We start from the raw sequence: 11,647 nt of genomic DNA on the forward strand, positions 1-11,647 counted from the left end.
GGGCTCTGCCTTCTCCCATGTATCCATCCCTCTTCTGTGGTTGGAGCAGAGAGGTCATAGCTTGACCTCTGTTAGGGTTTGAATGTGAGGTATCCCCCAAAAGCCCACGTGTGAGACAATGAAAGAAAGTTTAGAGGTGAGATGACGGGGTCATGGGAGCCCTAACCACTCTGTGCGCTGATTCCTGATGCGGAGTGACTGGGTGGTAACTGAAGGAGGAGGGTGTGGCTGGTGGAGCCGGCTTCCTCAGGTATGCCCTTGCAGTTTGTGTTTTGTGAGCTGAGTTTAGCTCCTTGGTGCCATGTTCCCAGCTGGTTTCCTCCGTCACAACCTTCCACCATGATGTACCTCCTCACCTCCAGCCCCAAGGAATGGAGCCAGCCTTCTACGGACTGAGACTTCTGAAGTTGTGAGCTCCCAGATGAACTTTTCCTTAGCAGGATGTAAGATTAACACCCCTAAATCAATTGCATTCCTTTACATCAGTGATGAATCAACTGAAAGAGAAATTACAAAAACTATCCCTTTCAAAATAACCTAAAAATAATAAACATTTAGGAATCAATCTAACAAAAAAGGTGAAAGGCCTCTACAATGAAAGATACAGAACACTAAAGAAAGAAACTGAAGAAGTCCTTAGCAGATAAAAGACCTCCCCTGTTCTTGGATAGGAAGAATTAATATTGTCACAATGGCCGTACTATTAAAAGTGCTATTCAGATTTTAATGTGATTCTTATTAAAATTCCAGTTATATTCTTCATAGAAATAGAAAAAGCAGTTATGAAATTCATCTGGAAAAATAAAAGGTCCAGAATAGCCAAAGCAATCCTTAGCGAGGAAAGTGAAGCAGGAGGCATCACAATGCCAGGCCTCAAATTATATTACAGAGCTATAGTAACAAAAACTGCATGGTATTGGCACCAAAACAGATGTGAAGACCAATGGTACAGAATAGAAGACACACAGACAAGCCCACATAAGTGCAGTTATCTCATACTAGACAAAGGCGCCAAAAACATACTTGGAGGGCCGGGGATGTGGCTCAAGCGGTAGCGCGCTCGACTGGCATGCGCGAGGCCCGGGTTCGATCCTCAGCACCACATACAAACAAAGATGTTGTGTCCGCCGAAAACTAAAAAATAAATAAATTAAAAAAAAAAAAACAAAAAAACATACTTGGAGAAAAGATAGCCTCTTCAACAAATGGTGCTGGGAAAACTGGAGACCCATGTATAGCAGAATGAAATTTAACTCCCCTCTCTCACCCAAAACTCAGTTCAAAGTGGATTAAGAACCCAGGCATTAGGCCAGAGACCCTGTGCCCACTAGAACAAAAAGTAGGCCCAACTCTCCACCGCGTTGGCTTAGGAACTGACTTCCTCAACAAGACTCCTAAAGCGCAAGAAGCAAAATCAAGAATCAATAAGTGGGATGGAATCAAACTAAAAAGCTTCTTCACAGCAAAGGAAACAAGAATGTGAAGAAAGCCCACAGAATGGAAAAAAAAATCTTTGCCATTTGCACCTCAGATAGAGCATTGATCTCCAGGATATATAAAGAACTCAAAAAACTTAATAGCAAAACAAACCAACAAACAATAACAACAACAACAACAAAAACCCAAATAACCAAATCAATAAAGGGGCAAAGGATCCGAACAGACACTTCATAGAAGAAGAAATACAATCAGTCCACAAATATATGAAAAAATGTTAAATATCTCTATCAATTAGAGAAATGCAAATTAAAACTACACTGAGGGAGCTAGGGTTGTGGCTCCGTGGTAGAGTCTCGCCTATCACATGTGGGGCACTGGGTTCAATCCTAAGCACCTCGTAAAAATGAAATTAAGGTATTTTCCACCTACAACTAAAAAAATAAACATTTTTTAAAAACTATACTGAGATTTCATCTCACACCAGTCAGAATGACAATTATCAAGAATACAAGTAACAATAAATGTTGGTGAGGATGTGGGGAAAAGGCACACTCATACATTGCTTGTGGGACTGCAAATTGGTACAACCACTCTGGAAAGCAGTATGGAGATTCCTCAGAAAACTTAGAATGAAACCACCATTTGACCCAGCTATCCCACTCCTCAGCATATACCCTAAAGACTTAAAACCAGCATACCACAGTGATGCAGCCACATCAATGTTTATAGCAGCTCAATTCACATATTCCATAGCTGAACTATGGAACCAACCTCAGAGGCCTTTAATAGATAAATGGATAAAGAAAATGTGGTACATGTACACAATGGAATATTACTCAGCCACAGGGAAGAATGAAATTATGGCATTTGCCGGTAAATGGGTGGAACTGAAGACCTTCATGCTGAAGCAGACCAGAGAGACCCAACCCCCTGCCAGAAGACCCTTACCATACTTAAAGCTATCAGCAAAATCTTCTGCAGAGGGTATTGTGGTTTATAGCTTCCTCTTTGTTTGCAAATGCCAAGTTTTCAGGGGGAAAAATTACTTTTATGTAGAGTTCTGCAAAAATGTAACCCCCCCCCCCACCGCAGTATAAAGTTCAAAGAATTTCTAGATTCAGGATCCAGAGGAGAATTTCTGGCACAAGCCATACTCTGGACAAGCCGATGCAGCCAGTAAGCCTGCTTCCTGCTAATTCCTCAGGTGTCCAACTTCACCTGTCCTGCATCGATGCTAAGTGAAATAAGCCAGCCCTCCAGAATCAGAGGCTGAATGTTCTGATGCGCAGATGTTCATACACAGTGAGGCAGAGAGGGGTTTGTGTTTTGTGAGCTGAGCTTAGCTCCTTGGTGCCATGTTCCCAGCTGGTTTCCTCCGTCACAACCTTCCACCATGATGTCCCTCCTCACCTCCAGCCCCAAGGAATGGAGCCAGCCTTGATGACACAAAAGGGGAATGAAGGGAAGGGAGAGGGGTGGGGGCAGGAGAGACAGTAGAATGAAGGGTCCTCACTTTCCCGAATGTGGATACACGACCAGTGAGACGGCACGTCACGTACAACTGCCAGAACGGATCCCACTGGAGTGAGTCACACTGCACGTATGTGTGACATGTCGAGAAACACTCTGTTGTCAGGCATGTCTAAAAAGATCAAATGAAAATTAAAAATAAATAAACTCTTCTTCTCTGATTGTTCTTGCCGGGTAAGGCAGCCTCCCACCCCATCAGGACCCCGGGTGCGTGGCAGCTCCACCCACAGTTCAGGGAAGAAATACAACGACAAAGACAGCAGAGTGTCCAGCTCTGGGTCTCCTTGGTGGCCCTTCCTGGTCTTCACGGTGCTGCTCTTGGCGGGACGCCAGGGATGGAGACAGGCGAGGGGGACCAATCTTTGGACTGTTCTGCACCATGTGTGGGATCTTAGTGGGTCTCAGCCCCTCCATATCTCACCTACCCGCCTAGAGGTGCCTGATTCCTGGTCAGGTGAGCCACGTGGCCCGTGCTAATGGCCCAGTTGGTGTGAGCAGGAGAAGGGAACCCCAATGCCAGGGGAAGGACCTTGGGGAGGTGCTGAACCATCCCTCCTGACACCCTAGAGGCCTGCAGTCCCTGCGCCTCAGAGAAGGAAGGGGACCCAGGAGCTTCCTTCTGCTCAGACCTCAGCCCCAGGCCCCACCCAACTTAGCTGGCCAGAGTGGCTTCCCTGCCCACCTCTCACCTCCTCCTCTGTGCCACCCCTGCCTCTGCACGGAGCCGTCTGACCTCTCAGGCACCCTGGAAATCCATGGGCCCCCCACAACTCCTCAAGGCCCCAGCTAGACTCTCCCTTAGTCAGCAGGGAGCAGAGGCCTTCTGGCCTGGGGGTACAGGGCCAGCCACAGGGGACCTGAGACCCCAGGATCGCACTGCCCCCCGGGCTCTTGGTGCAGAGGGTCCGTCTCCCGCCCAGCAGGAAGGCCTGCTGTGCCACCACAGAGACCTGCCCCCCCCTGGCCTCACTGTCCAGCTTGCTCTCCTGGAGAGTGCTCAGGTCACACACAGAGGCCTCCAGGGCCCGGCCCGCCCAGGGCAGCACTTAGACATCCAAGCCTGACAGGAGCCATGTGGTCCAGGACAACACTGGCCCAAGGCAACTGGCCACGCCCTGTGCTTCTGGTGTGGCCCCGGCCCCTTGTCCCTGATGGGACATCCCACAGAGCCGTCAGCCACAGGGCAATGTCTGTCCATTTGTAACCCACAGGAAGGATGGACATCCATTCAGGGTGGATGCTGAGCAGACCCTGTGGACGTGGGGGATGTGGGCTGCCCTGAGAGCCAGGGCAGGGAAGGAAGGGACAGGGAGGGGCAAGGAGGGAAGGAGCTCAGGCCTGAAGGTGCTGGTGCGGAGGGTCAGCTGGGAAGCCTTGCCTATGCAGATGACCTTGGCCTGGGCCTGCGTGTGCACAGACATGGCCAGTGGTGCCCGAGGCTGGCTGGGAATGCTGGCTTGGACTGTACCCACAGGACCCCCCACACCGGCTGTGCTCTGCACAAGTACCTGGCACACCTGATCCACTTGTGTCCCACTGAATCCTAAGTCATCGCCCTGAGGCCCGTTTCCACAGACGCCGCTCTGGAAGCTCTGCTCTGAGCCTCATGGAAGATCAGCCGTCTCCCAGGACTCTTTCCACCTGGGCGACTGGATCCTTGAAGAGAGCTGCAGGCAGAGGCTGGTTCGTGGGCGGCTTTGGAGGGGCCCATCCAGCCTTCGGCCTTGTCACAGAGGACACCTTGTCCAGGACCTGCCTCTGCTGGTGCTCAGAGACTGGAGTCCACCCAGCTGCTGGGCATGGGGGCAGGTGCACAGAATGGTCTGTGGTGGACATTGGGAAAGATGACCAGCTAGAGCAAGACTGAGGGGACAGCTCGGCTGCACTGCCCACAACAGACCGCAGAACAGGGACCACCTTGTGCAGAAATGGCCAGCCTACTGGTGTCGGCCGCCTGGGGGCCCTCCCACAGCCTGAGGGAAGGAGGTGGGGAGGACCTGCTGGCCAGAGCCCAAGTCCACTCTGCTCTTTTTTTTTTTTTTTTTATAATTTTTTAACATTTATTTTTTAGTTTTCGGCGGACACAACATCTCTGTTGGTATGTGGTGCTGAGGGTCGAACCCGGGCCACACGCATGCCAGGGGAGCGCGCTACCGCTTGAGCCACAGCCCAGCCCCCCACTCTGCTCTTCCAGGAGATGCTCCTCTTGGTGCTGTGGCGAACGTTCCCGTCTCTGGGTCCAGGTTGTAGAACTTTCCCAATCCTGTTCCCCAAGCCCCCAGATCCGAGAGGCAGCTGGACAGACAATGACATCCACCAACAAGTTAAAACCTGCACAGCTTTCCAGATGGGGAGGGGAAATCAACCAGAGGACAGTCCCAGACACCGGGGCGGCCCCAGCTGAGCCAGGCGCTGAAGCTGGCGGGAGCAGATGGATCCGGTGCGCTCCTGACCCGGGAGGCCTGAGCTCTGGACTGCTGAGATGCAGGGACACAGACTTCTCTCAAGATTGACCTCCAGGAGCCTCCCACCTGGGAGGGAGGTGCCAGGAGTCCGACACTGAAGCCTCCCTCGTCACCCGGGTCACGTGAAGGCTGGATGACCGCAGAAAACTGCCTCAGTTCAGGATCACAAAACTTCACATCCCAAGTGGCTGAGGCTGGCCTTGTACTAGGAAGTCCTCCTGCTTCAGCCTCCTGAGTTGCTGGGATGACAGACATGTCACTGCACCTGGCTCTGACCTGGGAAACGTAGTTCAAAGATATGTGGAAACGTGACTCTTTCACACCTGCTTGGTCAGCTGAGCTGTGACCATGCCCCAGGGAGGTGGTCTGAGTGTGGACCCCAGTCCTCCTGGGCTGGCCTCCTCTGAAGTGTCAGACCTGGAATCTAAGGGTGACCATGTCCAAGTGCCATCGCAGAACTGAAAGCTCAACCACAGAGGACCCCCAGGCCCTGGGAAGGGGGCTGCAGCTCAGCAGTCCTCCTGGAGCAGGAGAGCCAGGGCTGGCCTCTGTGGCCAGCAGGAGCATCAGGCCAGACGGTGGCTGGCAACATGGGAGCCGTGCTGGTGCTGATCACTGGCTCTGATCCACTTGAGCAAGAGAGAGGTGTCCAGGACCAACCTCCAGGCTCCCGGAGATAACTGGACACATAAGACACGGGACCCTGCCCGAAGGCAGGGGCTACTGCTGCGACTGAGGGAGCCATGGTGGGTGAGCGCACAGAGTCCCGTGGCCTGCAGTGCCCACCTCCGCCTTTCCCAGGGCCAGGAGCTGCCAGCACACGGCAGGCTCTCTGTAGATCTTTCTGGAATGGGCCGGGGGATGGACTCTGCACACCCCCCGCATCTCTCATGCTTCCTCGCCCCGCCCTGTCTGCCCCTCACCGTGTCCAGGCCCCGGGACCTGGTCCCTTACAGGCCCACTCCAGGTCTGCCTTCACGGGGCGAGCAGCAGTCCCCCTGATGAGGCCCGGGGCTCCGGTGGACCTATGAAAAGCTGCCCAGGCCAAGGTGCAAAGGAGCTCGATCCTCTGTGGCAGCTTCGGAGTGGAGAGCGGGTGGCCCTGTGCTGGGTGTGGCCGGGTGGCAGTGGCTGCTTTGCTCTGGAGGGGAGGCACTGCGGCGGGCTCCCAGCGCAGTGCTCTGTGAAGGGAGCCCAGGTGTGCCTGCTCTGGCCCCTGCGCTAGAACCTTTGCAGCTGATTGTTTAAAATTCAGGTGAATTTCAAGTAACAACCATTTGAAGGGAAGTGCAGCAGCACTTGGCGAATCCACAGACGTGCCACCGAGCCGGCTACCTGGCTTCTGATTGCTTCCTTCACCAGGAGGGAGGCCCAAGCCCTGTCCGGCCCCCGGGAGCCGGCCCTCTGCTCTGGATTTGCCCATTCTGAGTCTCGCACCCCAACAGCTCAGGGTACTCCTTCTCTGGTGACGGGCTTCTTGCGCGCAGCGTGCCGTGGAGGTGGGTCTGTGTGTGGCCCGGGCCCTTCTCCCTTCCTCCTGTGGCTGAGCACTGTTCTGAGGCCAGGGCCGCCACGCTGGCCACCCATTCCTGGATGGCAGAGAGCGGCTTCCCCCTCGGGCCGGTCAGCACGGGTGGTGCTGCTGTGAGCTCGCCCGTAGTGTCTCCAGCTCTTTAGGGTCTAGGCTTAGGAGTGGGATTGCTGGTCACAGGGCAGTCCTGTCACTCTGGGGAACGCGTTGGATTTGAGCTCCCTCACCCCAACTTGTGACGTGGTGTTTAAGAAGAGCTGGGGGCAGCTCAGGGGCCGGGCTGCCCCTCCTGATCCGCGAGCTGCCGCAGCACCACTCCAGCAGAGTCTCCGAGACCCTGCTGAGGCTGCCCAGGAGCAGGACCAGGTGCGGTGGCCCGCGGGCTCCCAGTCACCGAGAGCTCCTAGGGTGGCGGGGCGCCTCGGGGGGAGTGGCGGCCTCTTCTCCAGCACTGGCATCAGAACCTTCCTGATCCAAGACCCAGACGCCGCCGGAAGGGGCATGAGAGGCGGCCCTGGACGCTGGACGACAGGCCCCACTGCTGCCTTTACTGACCCGGCAGGAAGCCCTGGGGTCATGCCCCCCTGACCATCCAGCCTGGGACGGCCAGCAGAGGAGCTGGGACGCTCCAGACCGTCTCCTGCAGGAGGAGGCAGCCACACCCCCAGCGTCCCCCGCACCAGGCTGCCGCCTCACCCGCGCAGAGCCCCCAGGGCGGAAGCGTGTGCCCATCTCACCCTACACCCTTCACACCCGGTCTGCCCCGAGGTTGCTGTGCTTTCTGGGGCACGTAGTTGTGAGACACGCTCACGTCGAACTCGGGGCCTCCTGGTTTAGGTGGCCATCTGCACGTGGGCTTGACTCACAGCATGGCTGGACCCCTGTGGCACGAACTGCCCTCGTGAGGCTGAGCCAGCGCCCTGAGCTGTCCCCTCCTGGCCCCGGGCGGGGTGGGGCCTGGCTCGGACACTGGGGACTCCTTGGGCCCGTAAGGACTGCCGAGGGGAGACCACGCAGGGCGCAAAGCAGAGCTCTGTGACTTTATTGAAACCAAACAACACGCAGAGGACAGGAATTGGCAGGCCAAAGGCCCCGGTGCCCAGCATTCACCACCCGATCCCCTCCCACGGCAGACCAGATCCCAGTGCCGCAGTCAGGGCCCTGCAGGACGTCCAGGACCCCTCCCACGCCATCTAAAACATGGCCTGGTGGCCCGTGTCTCTGGGGCTCTCACCCCTGGCGTCCCTCCTCACAGCCAGGCACGGTTCTGTGACCTGCTCCCGCATCAGGGGCAGATGACCTTTCGCCCAGGAGCAATGACGGTCAGCGCTGCGTTCCGAAGCAGGTGATGGTGAGTCAACTGACCGGCAGGTAAGTGCTGCGAGGAGTCCGTGAACGTCCCTGACCTTCCCTTGGGGCCCCCGCGGCCCGGCCCCCCAGGTGAGCGGCCAGGACAAGGGCCCCGTCCCTCAGTTCTGGGGCCCAGGCCTGAAGGGCTGGAAGCAGGGCAGCTCCCCCAGGACAGAGGCTCCCACCAAGGCCAGGCTCTCCCCGGGCCTCTCGGGCACGCCGCTCCAGGGCTCGGCAGCGCTGGCGTCCTGTCCTTGGGGGCAGGACCGTGGCTTGGCGGCCGAGGCCCCCTCCTCCGCCTCCCTCTGGCTGCAGGGTGAGCAGGAGACGATGGTGAAGCCCCTCTTCTGCAGGGCGCAGTCTGCGGGCACCAGCTCCGCGCCTGGCCCCGCCCTCTCCAGGACACTCAGCTTCCAGCGGTGCAGGTCCTGCTGCTGGGACGGGTTCTGGAGCCTCACCACCCACACCTCCCCAGGGTCCAGCAGCAGTTTCCAGCGCTGGCCCGGGCTCTGCAGGGCCCAGCCCGGAACCATCCTCCGAAGGTAGACAGCATCCTGGCAGCCCACCATGGACACAACCTGCAGGCCCAGGAGCCAGGCCTCGGCCGCCTCGGCCTCCTCGGGCTCCACGGGCCGGCTGGTACCCAGCTCCAGCACCATGGGCTCCCCGGGGGGCAGGTCTGCACCCAGAAAATTCTGCCACGGAGAAGGGGGGCGTGGCCAGTGTGAGCATGGGGGCAGCCCCTCGAACCTCCAGGGCAGGGCCTGGGTCCAGTCGGCGTCCTCGGGGCCCAGGCCCAGGGGCACCGCGTTCTGGGGCCCCAGCTCGGTGGGCACAAACAGGGGGTCCAGGCCCACCTCTTCTGATCCCGCTGGTGCTGACGCCAGGGCCCCAGGCCCCCAGTGCTCGGCGCCCCCCTGCCCAGGCTGCCCCGGGGACCCCTCCTGCTCAGGCCCTGCCTCCAGGAGCTCCGCGGTCTCGGGGTCCCAGTCCTCATCTTCCCAGTCTTCCGACTCCAGCATGTCTTTGAGGTCCAGGAAGGCTACCTTGAAGCAGGCAAAGCAGACGCTCAGCTCGTCTCCATGCTGTATCTGGTACAGCCAGGATGCGTAGAGGCAGGACATGCCCTCCCTCCCCTGGCGCACGCTGACCGGGGGGCACATGGCCACACCGCCCGCCTTCTGCAGGTGGGCAGCAGGGGCCTCCCTGGGCTCTCAGGGGAGCAGGCCCACAGGCTGGGGGCCAGGGAGGTGCTGGGGCAGGCAGGAGGGGCTGGGGGGAGGGAGGCAGAGCGAGAGGAGGCGTTGGGGGTGTGGCGTGGGTGGAAGAACGGGGTCCCAGTTCAGTTGGTGGTTGCAGAGACTGGGGTCAGAACTTCTAGACGCTTCTGCAGCTGAACCCTGTGTAGTGTCTGGAGCTGGGAAGGCAAGGCAGGTGGGGTCAGGCAACCCTGGGGCAGAAAGCTGGGGCCCGCAGGCCTAGGGGGTGTCGGGGTTCACGCAGGCCCCCAGACCACCTCCGCTCGGCCTGCCCAACACGGGACTGGGGTCCCTGGGCCACCCCGTCCCCTCAGGGGTCCCCTCAGGGCCCCCGCTCAGCCCCGTCGGCCTGGCCTACAAAATGGGAAGGAGCCCAGGGGAGGCATAGGCCCGGACCCTCCCGGATGGTTGCCCCGGAGGATAGATGGCCCGGGTGGCCCTCAGCACCCAGCCCCGCCCCACCCTGGCTTTGGGACCCACCCTCCCTCCCTCCCCGGGGTGCCCTCACCAAGGTGCCTCCCCTGCAGCCAGCCAGGGAAAGGAGGAGCAGGCCGGCCCGGGCCTATAAAGGCCGGGGCTCATCTGCATATCTCCCAGCAGCCCCTGCGCAGGGAAAGTGCTGAGTCGCCCTGGCCCAGGCCAGCCACGTGCAGCTCGGCGCCCCCCCAGGGCCCGGCTGGCGCTGCTGCTCCACCTGCCCACAGCCAGCCCTGCGCTCCCCGGACTGGCCTGGCGTCGGCAGGGCCTGTGGCTCCGTCCCTGCGGGGGACGCCCAGTCCTGGGCCCACTGCCTCGGGTGGCGTTTGGAAGCCGCCGATTCCAGTTCCTTGTGGATCTGGGAAATGCCCCGCGACAGTTGGCTGCAGTTGACGCGAGTTTCCCCTTCCGGGTCGTCTGCGGCGTTCTCACACGGGGCTCTCTGAACGCATGCCTGTGGTGCAGTGCCCAGGCCCGTGTCGGGGTCACAGCAGACCCGGCCAGCAGTGCGGGGCGTCCACGTGCCGCCTCCTCCCCACGCACAGATGCCCACATCCAGGCCACACAGCGCTGGCTCATCAGTTAACGTGGAACCCGCCATCGCCCAGGCCGTGGTCCTCCTCAGGGTCCACTGTGCTGTGGACGTGGTGACGGGGACCCAGCCCCGCACAGCGCTGGCCCTGGGCGTGCAATCCTCGCGGCCTGGGCCCACCCTTCGGACCGGCCGGCCGCGGGCCCCTCACCCTTGACGCCTGTGGCACTTCTGCCCTTTCCAGAGAGTCTGGCCGGGCTCGGGCTCGGGCAGGCTGTGGCCTTTGCCGCTCCCTTAATTAGTATCGCCCCTCTGTCTCCTCCAGCCCTGGCAGCTCCAGGCCCCTTTCACGATAAGCCGAGTGACACCTCGGTGACGGGAGGGACCACCCCTCACGTGCACAGACAGCCCCTCTCGGCTGCCCGGGCTGCCCAGGCACCTCAGAGCCGCTGGGCGCAAACTCTGCAGGTGTGTGGACGCGACTTCCTCTCGGTTGGGCCCACAGTAAGGGCTCCACTGCTGGGTCACCTGCTGAGAAGCCCCTGGTATCGGCCAGGCGTGGGGTGTGCCGATGCCCCGAGGTTCGCAAGCCCTCGCGGTCAGGGATGCCCAGCGCTCAGGACGCCTGGAGGAAGCCCGACCCAGCTGGCACCCCGTGGCCCAAGACACCCAGCGTGAGAGTTTATCTCAGTGGCCGAGCAGACGAAGACAGGAGCAGCCAAAAGCCTATTCAAGAGTAAGCAGGATACACAGGAGGGACGCGGCCAGTGGCTGCTGGGCGTGAGGTGGGACGCTGGAAGTGCTTTGTTTTAAAGACGAGGTTGCACATTTGGTCTTAGCCGAAGACCCAACTCGTGTTTTAGAAAGCGTCGGTGGCCCCATGAGCAGAGCCCACTGAGCTTTGGCAAAGGAGCGCAGGGCAGAGAGGACGGTCTCACCATCTGGTGCCGGAGCAACTGGACATCCACTGTGAAAGGGAAATCTGGACGCAGACCCTCACTCCAAATGTCCGCGACCTGCTGAGAAGCCCCTGGTATCGGCCAGGCGTGGGGTGTGCCGGTGC

The 11,647-nt window shown here is 59.0% G+C and overlaps 1 protein-coding gene across 1 annotated transcript; it reads right to left on the reverse strand.

Annotated features, from left to right (window-relative positions):
• Nucleotides 1-8,435: 8,435 nt before the first annotated feature.
• Tex19 (testis expressed 19) lies at nt 8,436-9,479 on the reverse strand. Its single transcript, XM_076870415.2, has one exon. The coding sequence runs from the start codon at nt 9,477-9,479 to the stop codon at nt 8,436-8,438; it is 1,044 nt and encodes a 347-aa protein (XP_076726530.1).
• Nucleotides 9,480-11,647: the final 2,168 nt, after the last annotated feature.

Source organism: Callospermophilus lateralis, chromosome 11 (genome assembly GCF_048772815.1).
Source record: "Callospermophilus lateralis isolate mCalLat2 chromosome 11, mCalLat2.hap1, whole genome shotgun sequence".
NCBI classification, from domain to species: Eukaryota; Metazoa; Chordata; class Mammalia; order Rodentia; family Sciuridae; genus Callospermophilus; species Callospermophilus lateralis.

What these genes read in the sequence shown, in the direction of transcription:
- Tex19 (XM_076870415.2), bottom strand. Translation starts at nt 9,479, where the DNA reads ATGTGCCCCCCGGTCAGCGTGCGCCAGGGGAGGGAGGGCATGTCCTGC.